This window comes from Benincasa hispida, unplaced genomic scaffold (genome assembly GCF_027475165.1).
Source record: "Benincasa hispida cultivar pf3 unplaced genomic scaffold, pf3_genome.v1.1 HicScf665, whole genome shotgun sequence".
NCBI lineage: Eukaryota > Viridiplantae > Streptophyta > Magnoliopsida > Cucurbitales > Cucurbitaceae > Benincasa > Benincasa hispida.
The window spans coordinates 11,033-32,136 of NW_028326784.1; the positions used below are offsets into that span (position 1 = coordinate 11,033).

Below are 21,104 nucleotides of genomic sequence, written 5' to 3' on the forward strand. Positions count from 1 at the left end.
TCCGACTAATAAGTTGGAGGTTTTAATTTCTCATTATGCATGTTGTTGAATTAAAAACAAGACATGTTTTTTAGTTTAATTACTGTGGTATGGAAGATCGAACCATCAACTTTTAGAATGGTAGTTGGTTATTTATCCGAACTTAATTGACAAAAATTCAAATAATATTAAAAAAATGTATCAATGTTAATTAACTGATGAGATAATATAATTTAGGTTGAAACTACTTGAGAATTATATATATTCCCTCTTAAAAAACCCTTCATTTTCTTAATTAATTGAATTATGCTTAGATTGACATTTTCTTTAAAACTTTTAGGCTAATTTTTATATACATAATATTAAACTTGAGCAACAAATTAAAGCATAGTGATGTCACATCGTTAAACCTTTCAACTTTTGGAGTGAATGGGTCAAATATATGAGTTGTGTAGTCTTTCTTTTTTGTCCGAGTTCGACAATAGACTATTGATCTCGAGATTTGAGGTTCGATTCTCCCACCCCACACTTTAATTATAATATAAATAAAAAAAATAAGATTGTGAAGTCATGGACATTGTTTTGTATAGGACTCCATCTCAAAACCAATTGACAATGAGATGAGTAACTCATCTATCCTATAAAGAGTATGAATCCCTTTGGTTTTTCCAATGTAGGATTCTCAACGATCTTTTTTTTCAAAACTAGCATATATTTGTCATTTCTTCTTAAAAATACATTATTCTTGAAGTTACCCCACCATGCTCTCATTTATCAATTTTCACACGAAAAAGATTTGAGTACATCAACCATTTTTATGGGGGCCATCTAAGTGTCCAATCACAGGTTGTCATGTGGCACAGACAAACTTTTTTTTTTCAAAAATTATATATATTTTTTGGGTAATGCAATGAATAGCACTTTTAAGCTAAAAATTAGGTGTATAACAATATTTTAAAAAAAATTGTAAATATAACAAAATCTATCAATGATAGACTCTATCATCGATAGTCTCCATAAGTGACAAACTGTATCACTAATAGAAGTCTATTGGTGATATACTCTATTGTTGATAGATTTCTATTAGCGATATAGTCTATCATCGATACAAATTGTTTTGGACTGTGTTATATCTACTAATACTTTAGACTTGATTACTATATTTGCAACTACCCCTATTGTTTTTATAGTTTTTTCTCCTTTGTGATTGGAGGGAATGCATGGTGGATAATATGGTATCAAGGTAGGTTGGTTCAGGAGGTCATGTGTTCAAACTCATACAATGTTATTTCCTCCCCAATCAAATATTAATTTCCACTTGTTTGGTTCTACATATTTCAGGCTTACAAGTGAAGGGAGAGTGTTAGATGATATAACTAAATTTACATTCACCCATTAGCTTAAGTTTTTTATCTAATCAATGGTTTAATATGATATCAGAGGCTATAAAACCCAAACAAATATTTGGTTTAATAAAAAGAAATGGTGACCAACAGTATTTTTTTAAGACTAGAATGGTGGCAAAATAAGTTTTCCTTTGCAGCCAATCTCAGACTAATTTTATCATTCAACTCGTAGCAAAGAATACAAGAGATTTGACATCTAGAGCAGAACAGAATCAACAAGATAGCTTTGTTGGGCAAGGAAAATATAAATTTGCACCAACACAAACTCACAAGAAGTTCAGTAATCAAGCCCTTTCGTTGTTGCAGAAACTTAACAGAAAAGGGCTCAAGGCAGAGACAAATAAATATATAAGAATAATGTTAATTAAAAGAGAAGTACCTATACAGATTCAAGTTCTTTCTTTTTTGAATTCCAGGGATGTTCCATCTCTCAGAGTTTCTTGTGCATCATTTTCCATTCCAAGGATGAAAAGAGCCGCAGCTTGAAGATACAAGGCAGTTGGCCAATCTGGTGATACCACTTGGGCTTGCATAGCATCTCCTAGAGCTTCCTGAGGCATATCACTCATCAAGTAACACAAGCTACGTCTAGCAAATACTGTTGGTGATACCATGGTTCCTCCATCTATGAACTGCGAACCCGAAAAAAAAAGAAAAAAGAAAAAAAAAGATTGTTTCAACTGACGTCAATACCGAAATCCAAGCATCAAGACATGCCGGTTCGCCTATTTTATGATATCAGAATCAATTTTCTCCACTGCAGACTGAAAGGGCCAGTAAAAATCAGAGACATCCAAATAATTGTTAACCAAACTGCATCTTGAAGGTATTCTTCAGTTGCTATTTGATTTAGAATTATGAGCAATGTATCCATTGATATGCCGCCTTTTACTGGCCTTCTGCTTGTTCTTATGAGGCCATTATGTCATGATTGAATTTTACGTCGTAATATAAGCTTTTACTGGCATTTATGTGAAGATTTTGGAGGATAAAAATTGGATTGAAGTATTTCGTCTTTATAGTTAATGACATACTTGTGTGTAGCAATCGATGGCAGTTACAAAGTCTTTAGCTCGAAATGCCGAGTCCCCACGCTTCTTAGAATTGAGCGTCTCCTGTATTTGGCTTGTCCACATTTGGAAAGAAAGCTGCAAGACAAACCAAATTCTCTACTTGATGAGCAACGAAGCAGACCAACTTTTAAATTGTATTTTCAGTTAGATAAACTAAGGGGACTTGTGCCACTAAAAATGTAATGTATCTAGTTAATAAGCAGATGGTGCACCCAGTTAACAACATAACATCAAAATCTTCATCTTTAGGATGTAAAACAACGAGTTACAATTTTTGTCGAATGAGATACATGAACAAATAGCTAGTTGCATTTTACTGGCATGGAAAAATAAATTGGTAAAGAGGTTCACTCTAATTTGACGTCCCTTAAAATGAACAAAGAGTTTCTAATGGGAACAGAGAGTAGCCTCCATAATCTCTGATCTTAGAAAATTAAATTTATAGATGAATTTGCCAACCTCATTTGCAACTCCCTCATCGTCCTTGTATCCAGCCTTCTCCAGAATTTCATGTATCGCAGTAAGATCTGTTCTTGAGCAAGCGTCCCCAAAAGGTGATAATGACATTTGCTTGGAGGAAGCATTCCCATGAGAAATTCCCATAAGAACGTAAGAAGGAACCTGACATAGACCAGTAGGTAGAACTGTATGAATTTGACGATTCTCTTTTTTCTGCATTATTGCCAACCGGCTTTATAGAATAATAATGGGCTATGTCCTTAGCTGGCAACCATATCAAACATAGCATCTTTTACAGACTATACTAACGAGCCCAACTATTATGGATAGTTAATACCAGGACATTATGGTTGTACTGTACCTCGGTTTCTTTCTGAAGAGCAGTGAGAGCAATAACAAGAGACTTCACATTTGGCCTCTCACGAAGTTCATATTGTAAACATCTTGAAGCCAACCTCACTAGTTCGGTTCCATCATCATTAGAGAAATGACCTTCTAAACATGAGTCCATCAGCATCAGGAAATTTTTTCCACGTATCAGATCCAGTGCCTGAGAGAAGTGAACTTGGTTAAAAGTCAACAAGAAGTTTCCAAATCTCCGAATGCAAAAGCTGTTATGATAACCAAGGAAAGCCCAGTGCAATGTTCTTTAAAATGCTGATAATTGATCAAGCCAGAGCCAATTACTGAAGCTAGACTTCTAGAGAAACACAAGTTTTTTGCATGACAAAATTTTCTGGAGTAAATTGTTCCGGTTGTATTTTGGGATAAAGTCGAATCAAACTTCCACATGTAGAGAAACTTCTAAAGGAGGAAACAGTTTACATGGCTTGGGGGAATATGTTTGCCACTGAGAAGATCAAGCAATAGAGTGCCAAAGCTGTACACAACACTTTCTGGCGATATTCTCCCTGTCAAATGTAAAATCTACAGTTAGCATACTGCATAATTGACGGATGTTGTAACGCTACCTATATATATAAACTTGTGTATAATTTTAACAAAGCCGTTGCATGTCATTTTTCTGGACCAGTCGTTTTTACCATATCTAGAGTCAACAGGTAATGTCACAGAAACCAATAATCTTCAGAATTTCACCAATGAATCTCTACTATGACTTAAACACGCCACATCTAATCTGCAGATGTTCAATACCTGTCCTCATATATTCTGGAGGGGTGAAAGCCAGGTTAGTACTATAGCTCTTTCCATCTCTGCTATTCTTCATGAGGCCAAAACAGGAGAGCCTGGGATTACCATCCTGTTGAGTAGGGCTATTTATTAAGAGTACATGAAATATATCCAAACATCGAAAAGAGAAAAATATAGAACTATGGAAGCATGGTGGATACGATTTCGTACCTGATCGAAGAGAACTCTATAAGCATTAAGGTCATGGTATAATGCCCTTCCCTTACTACTGCAGTACTCCAAAGCTTGTGCTAGATATAATGCCACTCGAAGCCTCATTGCCCACTTCATAGGCTGCGTTTCCCCTACACAAAAAACAACCCTATAAGTATTCAAATTAAATGGCTAGGCACGTGAACTTAGTACTAATGGAGCTTAAAATGTACTCCCCCTCATTTTCGACAATGAGGACCCCGGAACCAAATTGATTATCATATATACAAAATGTTTGTAATCAAAATGTAAATTTAATTTCATCTCTTAGATTCTAGAAGAAAGGGAGGGGGAGATTTAATTTCTAAAAGGTCACTATATAGAAAATTAACTAAAAGCGTAGTCTTGCATGCTTGCTTTCCAACCACCATTAAATATACTATTAATTATATATTCTACTTCGAGATATATAAAGTATAAGAGACCAACCAAAAAGAAAAAGCGAAATCCATGTAAAGAAATTTCAGCATCATAAACACTAATATTAGCTAGAAAATTTACAATGAAAAAGGTGCCTGGAAAGGGTTTCATTGGGCATGAACTCAGCCACTAGCAATCTCTCGTTGCCCTCGCAGCAGCATCCGATCAAATTCGCCAACCTCTGATTCCTTAGCTGCCCCACGGCTCTAGCTTCATCCTGAAAATGCCAAAACACAACTAACAATCACCTTAAACGTTCCTGCTTACACATTAAATCAACATACTCACACATCTCATTAACATTGAGGCAATGCATAACAAAAGTAAGCACAAAACTCAAATTAGAGGAAGATCACAGACTAGGAATTGGCGAGAATCGGGCCAGGCCGACTTGTTGAAGCGCTTCACAGCAATTACTCGATCATCTTCAAGTTTTCCCCTATAAACAACATTAGGCGCTTTCTCTCCATGCTCAGAAACAATATTCTCCGAAGAAAATCCCGACGTAGCAGCTCTTAACTGATCAAAGCTGTACTCGCAGAATCCAGGCAATGCATCCTCGTTCTCTGCATTCACAACACAACCAACAGCAACGCTCAAATTCCAACCGAAAATTATATATATTAAAAAAAAAAAAAAAAAAAAAACCACAAAACCACAAATTAGCACTCACCGGCACAGGACAAGTCATTGAGATTGGACTCGATCTGAGAAGGCCAAAAACAGAGTCCAAATCTGGAGCAACGAGCTCCCATTGCCAAAAAAAAAAAAAAAAAAAAAAAATCAGATACAAGAGAACAACCTGAAGATGAATCTTCTTCCACCACCAAAACCACAACAGAACTTCCTCTGGCAATCAATCAAATGCAGTCTGCTGAAAAGGAAGTGATGGAGAAAAGGGGAAGAAGTAGAAGTAGAGTTGCTTAGGGAATGGAGAAAGTAGAGAGTAAGAAGAAGAAGGAAGAGGGATTGTTTGAAGCTTTTGATTCTCCGATCCAAAGGCTCTGTTTGTTAGCTTGTTTCTTCAATTTCTTAGAACCTCATCATCATTTTTGCTTGCTTTTTTTTTCTCTCTCTCAATCTTCAGCTTGAAATTCTCTCTCTTGTTTGTTCTTCAGTGTTTTCGGTAAGTGGAAACAGCGAGAGTTGAGTCGCGTAAAACGCACCTCAAAGCGCGAAATTATAATAATACGAAATGAAGAGTGGAGAAACCGTCACAATCTTCATGTCCGCGCGTGGGGTAATGTTTTTTGTTTTTTAACATAATTCTTTTTTCTTTTTCTTTTTTTTCTTTTCATTTTGAATGTGGTATGGTATTATTATTAATGAGTTTTTTTTCCCACTAAAAAGAGAGGTTTTTTTTTCCCTTATGGATGACTTAATTTTGGAGAGTTAACCTTGTTTCTCCCAATTTTTAAAATAATGAAAGATAACTCTCTACCATTATCAAATGCATTAAGTATTTGTTCATCATCAATAATTTCTCGTACTATTATAAAGAGTTAGTGATAAGTATGAGTGAGAGAGTAAGGAGAAACACGAATGAGAGTCAAGAGAGAAAAAACCTTAGCGTATGAGAGGACTATATATTCAACTAGTTGCGTGCAAATACAAAGGAGAAAAGAGGAGTGTGAGGTAGGGAGTAAGAGCCCTAGCATGTATGACTTTAATTTCACACGTTCACTAAAATCATGAGGGGTAGTATGAATAGTTAACATGCTTTTAGTATGTTGCAAGAATGACAGACGATTATCTTTCATTATTTTAAAAAGGGTAATTGTAATGGCTATCATTTTTTGTGATGATAATTAAGTGTATAGTAACATTTTAAAAAAATTACAAATATACCAAAGCTTATCAATCATACGGTCTATCACTGATAGACTCCTACCAGTGCTATAGTCTATTACTTATAGACTATTTAAATTTTGTTGTATCTTTTCCTTTGTATTGTACTATACCTACTAATATTTTAGACTTAATTATTATATTTGGAACTTTTTCTTTAAAAAATTAGAGTAAATGACATTAAGGCCACGAAATTAAGATCATCAGTCAAAAAAAAAAAACTCCCTTAAATAATGGGTTAAATTATACAAAATATCATAAAGTTTGAGGTGAGATTCTATCAATACCTAAGATTTTAAATTTCCATCCACATTTGTAAACCAAATATTAATAATGAGAAACATCAACTTATTTTAAAAGGAGAATGCTTATTTATTCAATTAAATATAGTTTTTATAATTTTGAAGGATATCAATATTTGCATAAAATTGAGACCGTGAAAACATCGACATTTCAAACTTTAATCATATCTCTATATTTTGAAAGTTTTATTTTTATATTTAAACGTTGAATTTTCTTTTTTTTTTCTTCAATAATTTATTTTTTTTAAATAAAAAACTGAAATTTAAGTTGTTCCAAAAAATCTACATTATTTTCGTTAAAATAATGGTAGAAATTAGAATGACCGTTGTTGTAAAAAATTTTTTAAAGATGTGTGATATTATTTAGAACCATATAATAGATCAAGACAGTTCTCTATTGTTTCAAATAAAAAAAAAAAAATCGTTAATATTATTTATGTAATCAATTTTCCACATCAAAGGTTCCCTTGATTTATATGAATGATATTATAAATAATATTACACATATCTTTCCATTTATACACACCAATCAAATTTTTATCTTATTTTAACTAATAAAACTTTCCAAGAAAATCTTCTGAAACAAACCTCAAAATTTAAAATTGTAACTTTTCAAAGTCTAAGTACATAATTAAAACTCATTAGTGCGATCATAACTCAACGATAATTGACATGTACTTTACAATAGAAAGTCCAAATTTTCATACTCCATATTTATTAAGAAAACAAAATGCATAATTAAACTTACTCCAAATTTTAGAATTATTTTTGGAATTATTTTTAAATATACCAAAATGAACCAAAATATTTACAAATATAGCAAAACATCACTATTCATCAGTGATAGACATTAATGGGCTACTGTCATTAATCTCTAATAGACATTGATAGATGTTATATATCACTGATAGACAATGTTATGATATTTTGTTATATTTAAAAATATTTCCAACAATTTTACCGTTTAAAACATTTTTTTCTTATTTTTGTATAATCTTATTTTAAATTAAATACTAATTATTGCTTATATTTAGGAAGGTTTTCAAAAATAGAAAAATAAGGAAAATTATTTATACAAAATAGCAAAATCTAACATTCTTTGATAGATGTTATAAAAGTTTATCAACATCTATCAGTGATAGATGTCTGTGACAGACGCGGATAGAAGTCTATTAGTATCAATTACTCTTCTTTCTTACTATTTTTGTGAATAGTTAAAACTTTTTTTAAAAAACAAAAAAAAAAAATTATTATATTTATTGTTGGATTGTGCGGTCTGTCTATTCGAAAAAAGTGGAAATATTTACAAATTGTCATTGTAATTTGTTATGTGTTATAAGAGACCCATGTGGTGATTTATGTCGAGGAATCCTCTCCCATCACTCACCATTCCCCACCAATTTATTTTAATGGAAAAATGTTAGTCAAAACTCAAAAGTTGAATTTTGGTAAATTATTTTGTCACGAAATTTGATGCTTATTTTATTTCATTTGGGTCCTTTTTTTTCCCATTTTCAAAAAGTTTATTTTCTATTTAATAAACTTTGCGTAAAGGGAGCTGGTTTTTTTCTCATATTTGACTTATTATATATAGCTTTAAAGTTAAAACGTCTTAACTTATATGAAAAAAAAATATATCTATTTTAAGATTATGTTAAGTATTTTATATATAGATTTACAATGATTAAAGTATCTTTTCTATAAAGTTCATACATTAAAATAGTCTTAAAAGTCTATAGTGAAAAATATAACATCCTTGTTTTTCTTTTTTCATTCAATAAAATTCAATGATCTTGAATTAAAAACAAAGCTAATATTTTCACTGATATTTTCAAAAACAATGGTCCATTTAGTAATCATTTAATTTTTAAAAATTATGTTTGTTTTTTCACAATTTCTTACGTATAATTTTCATATTTTCTAGGTAAATATTTGAATTCTTAGCCAATTTCTAAAAACAAAAACAAGTTTTGTAAGACTACTTTTTTTGTAGTTTTCAAATTTTAAGTTTGATTTTGAAAATTCCTAAAATGCAAACAATAAAACATATAAATCAATAGATAGAAGTAGTATTTAGGGGCTTAATTTTCGAAAATAATTTATTACCAAATGGGGCCAAAAAAAACAAATTTTAAAATCCTGTTTTTCTTTTTGAAAGAATTCACATGTTTTTAAAAGAATTCGTAAAAACCAAACCAAGAAAATTTAGAGAATAAACATAAATTTTAAAAATTAAATTAGGATCAAAATCGCTAACAAAGGAGACCATATATATTTTAAACAAACCAACAGCACCATGATATTGGCAAACATACCTCCACCTCATTACAAAAATAAAAGATTCAATTTGTTTAGAGAATCAAGCCAGATTCAGTTCTGATCCAAAGCCAACAGTAATCTTTCCATCTGTATAAAATTGAAAAAATAAAAAAGGAAAAAAACCATTGAATCCCTACAAAAGAAAGAACATCTGTAAATTAATCATTATCCCAAAGAAAAAGACCCATAATATTTGACTGATTTTATTGAAGGCTCATGCACTAGCATTTGGCCTCTTTCTCTTTGCTATCATTGAGTGCAACACACACAAGCAGAAAGGGGAAAAATGATGAAACTCACATGGGAAAATAGGTAAAAAGAAAGGCAAAGGCAAGCTACAACTTTACAAGGCAAAACCATTAAATTAAAACATTACTCTGCAAAGCTCACAGCAGAAGATGAGAAAATGGGGATACTCTGTTTGCCCACTTACCAACATTATACACAGCCAAAAAGGTTTCTGAATTCCTCAACTGGGGAACACTGAGAGCTAATATTAGCTACTTACTTGTTTTTCACCATCAATGTACCACGTTTTCTGTCTCCTTTTTTGCAATGCAAAGCTGCAAAAAAATTATCTGCAAAGGGAACAGCCTATCAAAAGTGTTAAAGAAATCGACAATCATGGTTCACTAGGGAGAGGAGAGAGGCGGTTTATTATTGGAGATAAAATATCAGATTATAGATTTAGAGGGATGTCTCTAAAGTGGGAGAGTTTATATAGTGCACTGCTCTAAATCTTAGGATTAAAATTGTAAATAATGTTAATAACATAAACATGAATACAACTTAGGTTTTGACGAGACCTCGTGCTTTGTCATTCGAAATGTCGGATAATAGATTTAATGCATTCCAACAAAAAGTACTATAAATTCACAAATTACAGAGCAGATGAATACTTATGTGCCCTTTTTCCTTTCTTTTCCTCTCTTTTTCTTGCTCATGATGCATTTTAGAGAAACCAACCAGGCTTTTAGGCTTTCTGCGAGTACCAAACAACAAGGGAAAAAAAATTTGCAGGAGTAAACATTTAAGAGAAGAGAGGGAGACAATTTTGATGTGAGTTCGAGATATTTGCCTTGTTTGGTGGAGAAATTATTTGATGAGACTACTACAGTGTTTTGTCAGTTTTTTTTACCGTTGGAGGTATGAGAGAAGGAAGGTCATTCTAAATGGTCGTCAGAGATAAAACAAAATTTTAGACCCACATTCAATAGTTACTATGAGGGAATAGTTTTTTTTGTTTGTGAAGTTTGTTTGACCTAAGCTTTTAAAACTAAACTGAATCATGGGCTACATGAAGCTATAAATTATCAAACTCACAAACTAAATACATGTTACGACTCACTCACGAGGAAGAACCTCAAAGTTATACCAAGCATGGCTGTCAAATTTTTACCATTAGATGTATTGGAGGGCCTCAAAGTTATACCAAATGGTTGATAGAGAGAGAGCAAAATTTTGAATCCACATCCAACGGTTACTGTGAGACCACCACATGATGGCAGCCTCATTGAATAGTTTTTTTTTTTTTTTTTTTTGCGCGACTGAGTTTGTATAACCAAAGCTTTTAAACCAAAATACATGTTATTGTAAACCAACTAAACAAATTCAGCATCTTCAATTCGACATTACACAAATACAGATATATGAAAACTGTAAGTCAAACTATGTCCTGAACCCTTAAGAGCATGACAGAAGAAAGATATGAAGGTAGTACTAGAAGGAAACCCAATAATAGTAATGTGATGGAACTGATGAGTTAATACAAAATTTCACCTACAAAATGCAATGAAAAAGGAATATGCCTAAAAAAGAAGCTAAAAGGCAGGATGATCAGAGGGTAAAACTGAAGTGGGGGCAATCTCAGACCAGAAAGGCCATTAAACAGAGCATCGTGGGCCTATGCCAGACCTAGTAGGCTAAAGGAGGCAACATGACACATGCAGCCTCCTTCATTTGCTATTTAAAATACAAGGAAAAAAATTGACGACTCCATTCAAAGATTAGGGACGAAAAAGATAAATATCAAAAGTTCTGTTGTTCTCTATTTGATAACATAATACATATATCACACTCTCAGTCTCATCCACATATTTTCATTTGATTTTGTTTGAGATAAGGATGGAACGTGGTGTGTGGTAATGATGAACATGATGAAGAGAACATTGGGTGGTGATAGTAACATATTTTGAAAGGAAGCTTGTTATAACTTGAAAAAGAAATGAGCATAAAATAATTGAGAACTTGTCATGTATAAAGATAGCTAAATGGTAAGATCTTCCATCATCCAATGAAACTTGGGTTCAAGTTATCAAACCCTAGAGTCATTGTCATCGTCGAATTAAGTCAGCTGGCTTAAAGAAATTCGACTGGCTTAAAGGACATTTTGGAAAGGTTTGTCCAACAAAACAGTTGAGAACAAGTTTGTCATGTAAAACATGGAATGACATTTAGCCAAAATGTTATCCTACATGAAAATGTGTTGCACCAACGACATATTGGGCAAAATAACATTCAATAATCTTGGTTACAACTTTATATCTCTCTCTATATATATATATAAATAACTTCCATATCAAAGAGAATAATACAAAAGGAGGGGGAGATGAACTATCCCCACACAACAAATTACAAAAAAAAGAAACCCAACTAGTATAAATTTAGGTTAGAGATTATAATTACAAAAGAATTAAGAAATGGACCAAGTCGAAGCCAAAAGAGTAACCAAAGCTCCGAAAAAAAGTCGCTAATAGTTTCATGATCACAAAGAACAATAATTTTGGTTTCTTTAATCATTATATGCCCCGAAAGATAGATTATTATGAACCATACTTGACATTTGAGTATCCACCTCATAAGAAAAACCTGTCTGAAACTACCTATAGGCGAGGCAGTAGAGGTACAGTTATTGATGTGAGATGGATCTAGAAAAAGAGGGTCGAAGAAATTTACAGTCTACTCATGAATATACACACTTAGATGGATATTGATTGCTTCCCTCAAAAGTACATACTATATTTTCTCTCTATTGTTATAAAAAATATATTAAAAGCTACAAAGACCTTCGGCTCTGTGTATAGACTGACCACTAATGAACAGAGCGTTCTAAAAACAAAAGGTCCTTTCAGGTTCTGGATCTATCTGTGAAAAGTCCCGATCAACAAGAGTAAAATGTGATTGCCGGGCCTGGAAATATATACCTGAAATCATTTACACATCTAACGAAGTCCAGGTTTCCAGCTAGACCCTTCCAAAAGGAGAAAGTGGCGGACAAGCTACGTGTTCTGCAGGATCCTCTCTTTCAGCAAGATTAGGAGTCCACAATCTATCATTATGCATTAACTTTGATTCTCCAGGAGTCTTTGCTTCAAATAAGATACTTGATTCTGAAAGTTCGCATGAGTTCTTACCGTCTATCATTGCCAGACAAATGGAGAACGCTTGCAGAAGTGACAAAGAAGAATCGAACTCAATTGAGTATATCATATCTTTGAAAGCAGCCAGGCTCAGGATGCAATCGTTTTCTGGTACTCCTTCCTGAGAGTGAGCAAAGGATCAAAAAGATTGAACCAAATAAAATGCAATGACCAAAATAACTAGCTTGAAGAAATCAAACATTCATACCTGAGGGAAAAGCTTAAACTGATTTGTTATTGGAAAAGATTGAGATGAACTTGATTTCTCGATTTTTTGGTTCTGATTGGCAAAAACCCTGAGTTTACAACCTAAATCCCAGCCCCCACAGTCGCATGATCCACCAGAAGTCCAACGCTCTATTAGTGATGACGGTCCACCTTTACTGGGGAGGCTATGGATACCACTTGGGAGTAAAACTGTTGTACTAATAAAGGACTCACCACCACCAGGACGCTGAACCTGCTCACTACCCTTGGAAAGAGGAGAACATTCTCTAGATCCTTGCTTGATTTTTGGGGGAATTTTGACAATTATAGCAGCTAGCTCTTCGTTTGGTAGGAAATCTGAGGTCTGCCGATCTGCCTGTTTCAAATCCACAGAAAATAAGACAAATTCTCTGGTAGTAGAAGGCTCATATGGTCTGATCACCTGGGAAATCTCTGAATCAGAAACATTCATTTGTGCAATGACATTGGAGACGTAATCACAACCTTTCCCCTTGCTACCTTGATTTATCCAACTTCCAGTCTTTCTTTTAACCTCCTGAACAATGAAGAAGGTATAGATATGGCTAACTGCCCCTTTTCTGGAGCTGGTTAACTTCACTGTAGCTGCAAGAATGTTGGAGACATTGTCGACTGCAAAAGTGAACAAAGGCAAACCATTCTTAAATGCAACTTGCAGAAGGGCATGAACTACAGAAGATCCTTGCTTCTTGTCAAGAGCTGTATCACTGACACTGATTTTCCTGCATCTGCTCATGTCTAGCATAAGCTTCCTTGATTGTAAGGTTGATGAATTTGACTGTCGATCATATATTTTATCAGGCGTGTCATGTAAGTCTTTCTCTATAGGCTCTACGGCATGATGATATACCACAGCCTTTGGCTTTAGTAGAGGATCCAGCAACCTTCTAAGAGGGCTGGAACTAGCTCTGCTTGTATTGTTGGGTCTATCATTTCTCAACTCATTCACACAAGCTGAAGGCATAGCATTCTCGGATCCAGATTGGACAGGTATGTGTGTTGAACCTTGAACACTTGCACATGAATTCCCCATGGAACTGGAACTTTTACGTCTCCTACCCATGCTAATGCTTAATCGACTAAAGGGCGAAGGGCTTCTTGCTTTGTCAACAGAAACTGTGCTTGCTTTCAGATTCAATCCAATAGATGCCTCCTTGACCCTTGAATTTAAAGGTGCAACAACTGATGTTTCTGCTTCAGATATTCTAGCTTTGCATGGACTATATCCTGCTCTAGCTAACCTGGATACAGAGCGAGAATTACTGGATGCATTTGTGGAGCAATTGTGCTTCAACGGAAACTGATTTCCATTGACTTCACAAGGTGTTTTGCTTGAGTTTGGGATGTTGCAGTTGAGCTCTGGAGAGAAACTCGCTGCAGACCTCTTCATTGAGCTCTGCTGACCTGCTTCATTGGACCATAGATTTAATAAGAGTGTAGAATCCGAACGCTCAGGGACTTGTGTATCATTCATTGTCACTAAGCTGCTGGGCAAAAGGACAATTGCTTCAGGCTTTTCCAACACATCATGCTCATCTGCAAAATCTTTTTGTGCACGAGACTTATCTACTCCAAGAAGCTCCCCACGTCGAGAAGATGCAACCTCATAATTTAGCACATCTGGCAAAGTTTTACATTCTCGGAGAACTTCCGTCTCTAGACCTGTTCTCTCTGTCTGTTTTATCTTTACTTCTCGATCAGTTTTACATGACTGCTGGTTGCTTTTTATGGACTTGCCTTGGCCTTTTAAGGTGTTACTATGGACAAATTTAAGATCTTGGCATTTTTCACTTTCTCCGAAGGATTTAACGAACTGAGAGTGAGGAGAAGCTAACAGGTGAGAATAGAGTGAAGGACGATGTAATCTTTGACGAGAGATGTGATCTTTGCCAAAATGGGGAGACAAGCTATCAGATGAAGAGGATGAAGATCCATTACTTCTGACTGTTGGATTCCAGCTACTTCTGCTTGATAATTGTTTGTGGCCATGCTGCCATTTTTCTAGTCGCCCCCAGTCGAGCACCCCCACACTAAGAACTTTCTCCTGGAGGTGTTCACCACGTTCTAGATAGCAAGGTAAATTTGACATGTATCTCACAATTTCATCCTTCTTGGTTATCTTTCCTGAAATTTCATCCTTCTGATGATTTCTTGAAGTCCTATAAGGGCTATCATGGACCTCACCATATGTAAAGCTATGCCTTTCTTTTTTGAACTTCTCGTGCAGCTTTAAATTTTGGTTAGTATGGCACAATGAAACTCGCCCGGAGGTACCCAAGGATTGTTGATAATCTGAATATCCTTCAATTTCAAACTGTTCCATGTAACCATATAGGTTCAGTAAGGTCCAGCTGTTTTTGCAGTGTTCCTACTTGCTTTGGCTATAGCTCATTTCAAGGAAAGATTTCAAGCCTTCAGTATTAGATGAAAATAGAAGATCAGCAACAGGGCTGGCCGTCTGTAATAAGAATGGTGCATATAATTATTTATAATTCATAATTCTATAAACAAATAAAAAATTAGAAGTAGTTTTTGAATGGAACTTGTATAGATACACCCAATGTGTTATAGAAAATCACAATCTACCTTCACTTTTTGAATGACATAGTGTTAGCTTCCATTAAACAGACAATAAACTCTAAGATGATCGTGGAAGAAATTCCTCTCCGAATTTGTATCATGGATTAAATCGACGAGGAAGTTTATAATTTTACATCTAAGATATTTTAACTAAAAAAGATGCAGTACAAAGGAACTTCAACAATGCAGCACTACAAGAATGCTACAGTATGATCATTCTGAGCCTATAGTGTGAGAAGACACAGCAACCTATAATCTAAATGGGAGAAGTGTGCGAATAATGTTCTCCAACACAGTTGACCAACTTCAGTTGCTACTGTTTTTCAAAATCTTACATGAGCTATTAGGAAGGAGGAAAAAGTGCAGAGCAAGAGTTGACAATGCATTGTAGCAAGAATCAATGAATGCAAAGTGACTTCAAGGCCGATATAATCAACTGCAGACTTATGGAAAAATCAAAATTATCAGATCACAGTTTGGCATAAACTATTTCCAACAACTAGCTTGGATTGACTATAGAATATTCATATGAAAATCCAACCACGTCAGTTTGTCCACTTAGTCTTGAATCTCCCAAGTCATTCATCACAGTAGATAATACAACTTCAAAGAAAAATACCTCCTTGAAATAAATAATGTGATCGTTGGCATATATTTTCTCAATATACTCTTCCTCAATGACTCTATCAATAGCATCATTATGCATATAAACCAATAGAGACTGCTTTTAAATCTAACAAGTCCACATGGACTGCAAGAGAACTTGGGCAAAATGACAGAGGACAGCTTTGAATCTCAAATCGTCCAAATTACGGGGAAAAGAACGAATCATAATTCACGAACAGACCTTTTTTCTTTTTTCTTTTGTTACAGAAGGAATTGATAGGATCTGAAATTGACTTGTCACTTGTGTAAACAATATCCTCAAGCAATATAAGGGATAGTGGTCACATTGTTTCTTGCCCTTTTCTTTTTGTTATGTCTTTGAGATTCCAATTCGAAATTTGCTTTATGTTTTATCCAAGAAGCCAATTTCCTAAAACCAAGGTATGGTCTGGACTAGAGTAAAACCTAAAGAAACTTCCTATCCTTCCAGAGCGCAAAAACGAAATTCGAACGCAAGAGAACAACTGACAGTACATGGACAAAGACAGACTAGTAAACCAAAATTAAAGCGAACAATTCTGTGGTCCATTCAAACACATTTTTAGACGCTAAAGATAAGAAGATAAGCTGACCAGTCTCAATCGCGTACGACGACGTTGCCATAACTAACAGAAGGGACAAAGTTACTCAGCTACCAAAAAAGGCAGAGCAGATACTCAGTTGATCAATACCTCCCCGCATGAATGATTGGAAAGAAAAAGAAAATTTTCTGAAAATAACAAATTTCAAGCATATTTTTCCCTTTTTCTTTTCCCTCATCTTCCTCAAGCTCCAAAAACTATACAGAATGTAAACCATTTCAAACATTACAAATCAAACTCCAAACCTCTCTCTAAATGCAATTAGAACAAATAGCAAATCCAAGAGGTATTTCTCCCTTTTTCGTTTGCTCCACCTTCCTCGAGCTCCAAAAACTATGCAGAATGTAAATCATTTCAAACATTTCAAATCAAACTCCAAACCTGTTTCTAAATGCAATTAAAACAAATAGCAAATGCAAAAGGTAAAAGCCAAACCTTCAACTCGCAGCAGAATAAAGGAAAAAAAATCTCTCCAAGCTGAAACGAAACAACTTCATGCAGCAGAACTACACACCAAAATCAAATCCAAAAACCTCAAAACGGCATTAGAGAAACAAAAACCAAGTCGTAAGCAAAGTAAAAGCGTGTCGGTGATGAAAGCCAAAAGCAGTAGTAGCTCTGAGAATCTGCTGAGGATCCCAATGAATGCCTTTGGTTTTGGTTTTCAGGAAGAAATGTGAGGAAAGAGCAGAGAGAATAATGGCGGAAAAGATTCTGAAGGCGCAAGAATCCAGAAAGCAGAAGATTGAATTGACGGATAGAAGGTATTTATTTGGGTTTTGGAGTTCTGTGGAAAATGGTGAAGGAGGGGTAGTGAGGTAATTATGAATAGAGGGTGCGTGTGTGTGTGTGTGTGTGTGTGTGAGTGAGAGCGAAATGAAAGAAGAGGTTGCATCGCTTTCATCTGACGGTTGCAAAGAAAATTAGATCATTTTGCGGTCACATCTCTAAGGCTAAAGCTATACGGCTAAGACCTGCTGCATACTCCAGAGGGTTATGGTTATGGGTCCTACTTTCTTCAGTTTTTTTCATTTCCTCTCTTTCCCATAAATTCTCTTCTGTTTTGTAGCTCGACAATTGCAATGGGAATATATACAAGAGGGCTTTAGATTTAAATCTCTCCAGATAATCATTTCCGGAACAAGAGTTGTTATTATAGTGTTTATAATAATTTGTATTTATTTTAATTTAGGTTCTAATAATATATATTTGAGATTTAAACTATTTTAATTTGAGAATAAAATAATAAACATGGTAGCAAAGAATAAAAAAATTGATGAATATAAAATAGTAAATATGGTAGCAATTAGTACATACTGTAACACATTAGAGTTAAGAGATGGTTATTATAGTTTCAGGATAGTCGTTATCCCAAACGCCCTACCACTTTTTAAAATACAAGTTATAGATATTATTCTTGTTTTGTTGTTGTTATTATTATTATTATTATTACAAATCGGATAATTTGAACCTCTAATTTCGAGGTTAATAAGACAAATACTATGTCAATTGAGCTATGCTCATTTTGCCTCTATCGATTTCTTTGTTTTGTTATAATGTTTTAAAAAATCTAGTCAAATTTTGAAAACAAAAAGAAATAATTTTAAAAAACTTGTTTCTCTTTTTAATATTTGGATAATAATTCAAGTGTTTAGTAAGAAATATGAAATTCAGGATAAACAATTTATAATAAAACCAAGTTCATTTTCCAATAACAAAATTCAAATGATTATCAAATAGAGCCTTAATATTTAAAATTAATATATATAATTTTTTTTGTTGTAGTAGGAACAAAATTAAAAATTTTGACCTTTTTTTAGTACAGCAACCGTAGAGATGATGATTGAACTTTCAACCTCTAGAAATGACAATTATATCAATTAATGTTGAGTTAAACTCGTTTTGGGGAAGGTTTTAAATTTTGGTAGATGTAAAATTTGAATTCATATTTAATAGATCAAATAACATTTTAATTTTTTTTAATTTATTAAGAGATTATTAATTATACCTTTTAAAAATTTAGAGATGAAATAGATACAAACTTCACACGTTAAATTTACAATTCAATCTTGTAACACTCAAATATTTTATAGTTGTAAGTTTAAAAGTGATTTTTTAAATATAAAAAATTATTTAAATATATTTATATTTTATAGTAAAAAGTTCAAAAAATACAAATACTTTTGAACCTTTTTATTATAAAGTTTAAATATTTTAAATTTTTTTCTATTTATAAGAATTTCCCAATTTAAATAAAATGTTCCTCAATGTTTCAAGTTTAAGAATTATCTATATTAAAAATAACTATAAGCATTATTCTTCTTAATTCTCTCTAAAAAGAAAAACCATTGAACCTGACTTGAAAATTAAAAATATCTAACAATTAAACTACATACTCCTCTCTCTCTCTCTTTCTCGGGAAGGAAAAAAAATCATACTCATTGTTGGTGGATTATTTCCTATATAACGTAGTTAAAAAAAGGAAATTACAGTTTAAGCTATATTTATCAAGTTTAAAGTTTTTTTTTTTCTGTTTAAATTAATACTAACATTAATTAAGAAAGTTCTTTCACCCCAGGGTAGGAATTCGAGTTATATAACTCTTTGTATACTTACTCTGGCCAAAAAATAAAAAATAAAAAATGTTGTTGCACCATATTTACTATTTTTTTTTATTTATATATATTTACGTTTTTTCGTCCACTCTCATCTTTCTATATAAATAAAATATAACAAGATGCACTTTTTATGATTTTGTTAAAACTCAAATCTCCCTATCCCAGTAAAAAATTAGAGAAATTATTTCAAATAACAAAATTATTGAAAATATTTATAAAATATAGTAAAATTTTAGAATTTATCCATGATAAACATCGATAGAAAATATATATTACAAAATATCCATCAATGTCTATCATTGATAGATGGTTATATTTCGTAAATATTTTGATTCATTTTTCTATATTTGAAAATAGTTAAAAAGAATATTATCTAAAAAAAAAATTGTTTTTAAAAAAATATATATGTATAATCTAAACCTGGGTTGGCAAAAAGCAAAGCAATATATAGATCCAACTTCAAGAAAACATGGAAGTCCCTTTTTCTTTTGCTTTATTCTTTTCCTTTTCCTTTATCTTTTTTGGCAAAAATGAAAACATTACAATTCCACATTATTATTATTATTATAACATAAGAATGGAAATTTTAATGAGTGTCACACTAAAGAAAATCATTAATAAATGACGATCGAATTTGATGTATTGACTATAATCATTCATCTAACTTTACAACTGCTTTTAATTCGTTGGGGCCCACCGGAAGGGGGCAGTTTCTCTCTGCAGTCATGTGTTTCGTCTGCTTCTTAGTAAACCGTTTTGTGATCCTCTAATTTCGTGACAAGTAAGCTTGATTATGACGTGGCATCCATCAGGAGGCTGACGTGGGTTATCTTTAACGGATACTATTTTGAGGAGTTACACACCTTATAATTTTCCCTTTCTGGAACATGCCGTTTTAATATATATATAAACAAAGTCACTTTCAAATTCTTTTAAAAAGATATAATGTCACCGTGTATTATTATTTTTCAAAAGTCACCGTTGTAATTTGAAAAGGCAGATTAAAATCGCATTTTTTTCAATCTCTTTTTCCGTTCTTTTTTTTCTTTATATAGTTAACCGTTACCAAATTTGCTAACATGAATACAAGTGAATTGATATAAAATATTTAATTTTAATTAAGTTGACAAAAATTATAATCATTCTTAAAAATAATAAACATACCTTTTAACTGACATATATTAAAGAAGAAGAAATAAACTATCACGAAAATTGACCGACCTAAATATAGTTACAACATTATAATCTTGACAAAAGAAATGAAAAGTTCATATCCATCCATACATATTATAAAACTAAAAATATTATAAATAAGATAAATCGAAGTATCAGATATTAATTAATATTGTTTCTATCAAATTATATTTAATTTATCAAATTTTTATAATCTTGAATGTTATGAACGTATTGCGAGCAGTGAAATCATATATTTTAAAAAATATTAGAGGTTGAAGATTCCCATTAAAATACAGATAGTATTTTTAAAAAGTTAAATTTAAAATCTCGATTATGTGTTCGAATTATGATATTTTAATAGAAGACTAAGTGACAAGAAAATGAAAACAGGAAAATCATAGCACCGTTATTTGCTGAAATTTAATTAAACATGTTATTTATAGTAATTTTGAATAAAGAAAAAAGGGGCATCATCTTTTTATTGTGTCAGTGTTTGAAAAGTAGTTTTGTTTTCATTTGTTTTTGCACATGACTCGTATTTTGAAATAATTAAAGTTTTTTTTTAATGTTTTAAATTGTTATGATTATTATTCTTTTTTTTTTTTTTT

At 32.8% G+C, this 21,104-nt stretch overlaps 2 protein-coding genes and 1 long non-coding RNA gene across 5 annotated transcripts; all 3 read right to left on the reverse strand.

Annotated features, from left to right (window-relative positions):
* Positions 1 to 1,509: 1,509 nt before the first annotated feature.
* On the reverse strand, positions 1,510 to 5,898 carry LOC150030044 (serine/threonine-protein kinase BSK5-like). Its single transcript, XM_090310128.1, has 10 exons — positions 5,415 to 5,898; positions 5,102 to 5,307; positions 4,823 to 4,958; positions 4,280 to 4,413; positions 4,073 to 4,178; positions 3,743 to 3,828; positions 3,279 to 3,467; positions 2,918 to 3,079; positions 2,420 to 2,533; positions 1,510 to 2,017 (listed from the first exon to the last, which is right to left on the reverse strand). Exons 1-10 carry the CDS (start codon positions 5,494 to 5,496, stop codon positions 1,775 to 1,777), a joined length of 1,458 nt encoding a protein of 485 aa, XP_090166254.1. The 5' UTR covers positions 5,497 to 5,898; the 3' UTR covers positions 1,510 to 1,774.
* Positions 5,899 to 9,163: 3,265 nt separating this feature from the next.
* LOC150030045 (uncharacterized) lies at positions 9,164 to 10,616 on the reverse strand. The gene is made up of 2 exons (XR_016527195.1): positions 10,110 to 10,616; positions 9,164 to 9,788 (listed from the first exon to the last, which is right to left on the reverse strand). It is a non-coding gene; the product is annotated as an uncharacterized LOC150030045 (long non-coding RNA).
* Positions 10,617 to 12,169: 1,553 nt separating this feature from the next.
* On the reverse strand, positions 12,170 to 17,761 carry LOC150030046 (uncharacterized). 3 transcript variants are annotated; one of them, XM_090310131.1, is made up of 4 exons: positions 17,138 to 17,549; positions 16,948 to 17,035; positions 12,838 to 15,333; positions 12,170 to 12,750 (listed from the first exon to the last, which is right to left on the reverse strand). In XM_090310131.1, the coding sequence occupies exons 3-4, from the start codon at positions 15,196 to 15,198 to the stop codon at positions 12,454 to 12,456; spliced, it is 2,658 nt and encodes an 885-aa protein (XP_090166257.1). In that variant the 5' UTR covers positions 15,199 to 15,333; positions 16,948 to 17,035; positions 17,138 to 17,549; the 3' UTR covers positions 12,170 to 12,453. The 3 variants fall into 3 exon arrangements, with proteins under 3 accessions (XP_090166257.1, XP_090166258.1, XP_090166256.1); XM_090310132.1 differs by having other exon boundaries at positions 16,694 to 17,035; positions 17,138 to 17,442; XM_090310130.1 differs by lacking the exon at positions 16,948 to 17,035 and having other exon boundaries at positions 17,138 to 17,761.
* Between the last annotated feature and the right edge of the window lie 3,343 nt (positions 17,762 to 21,104).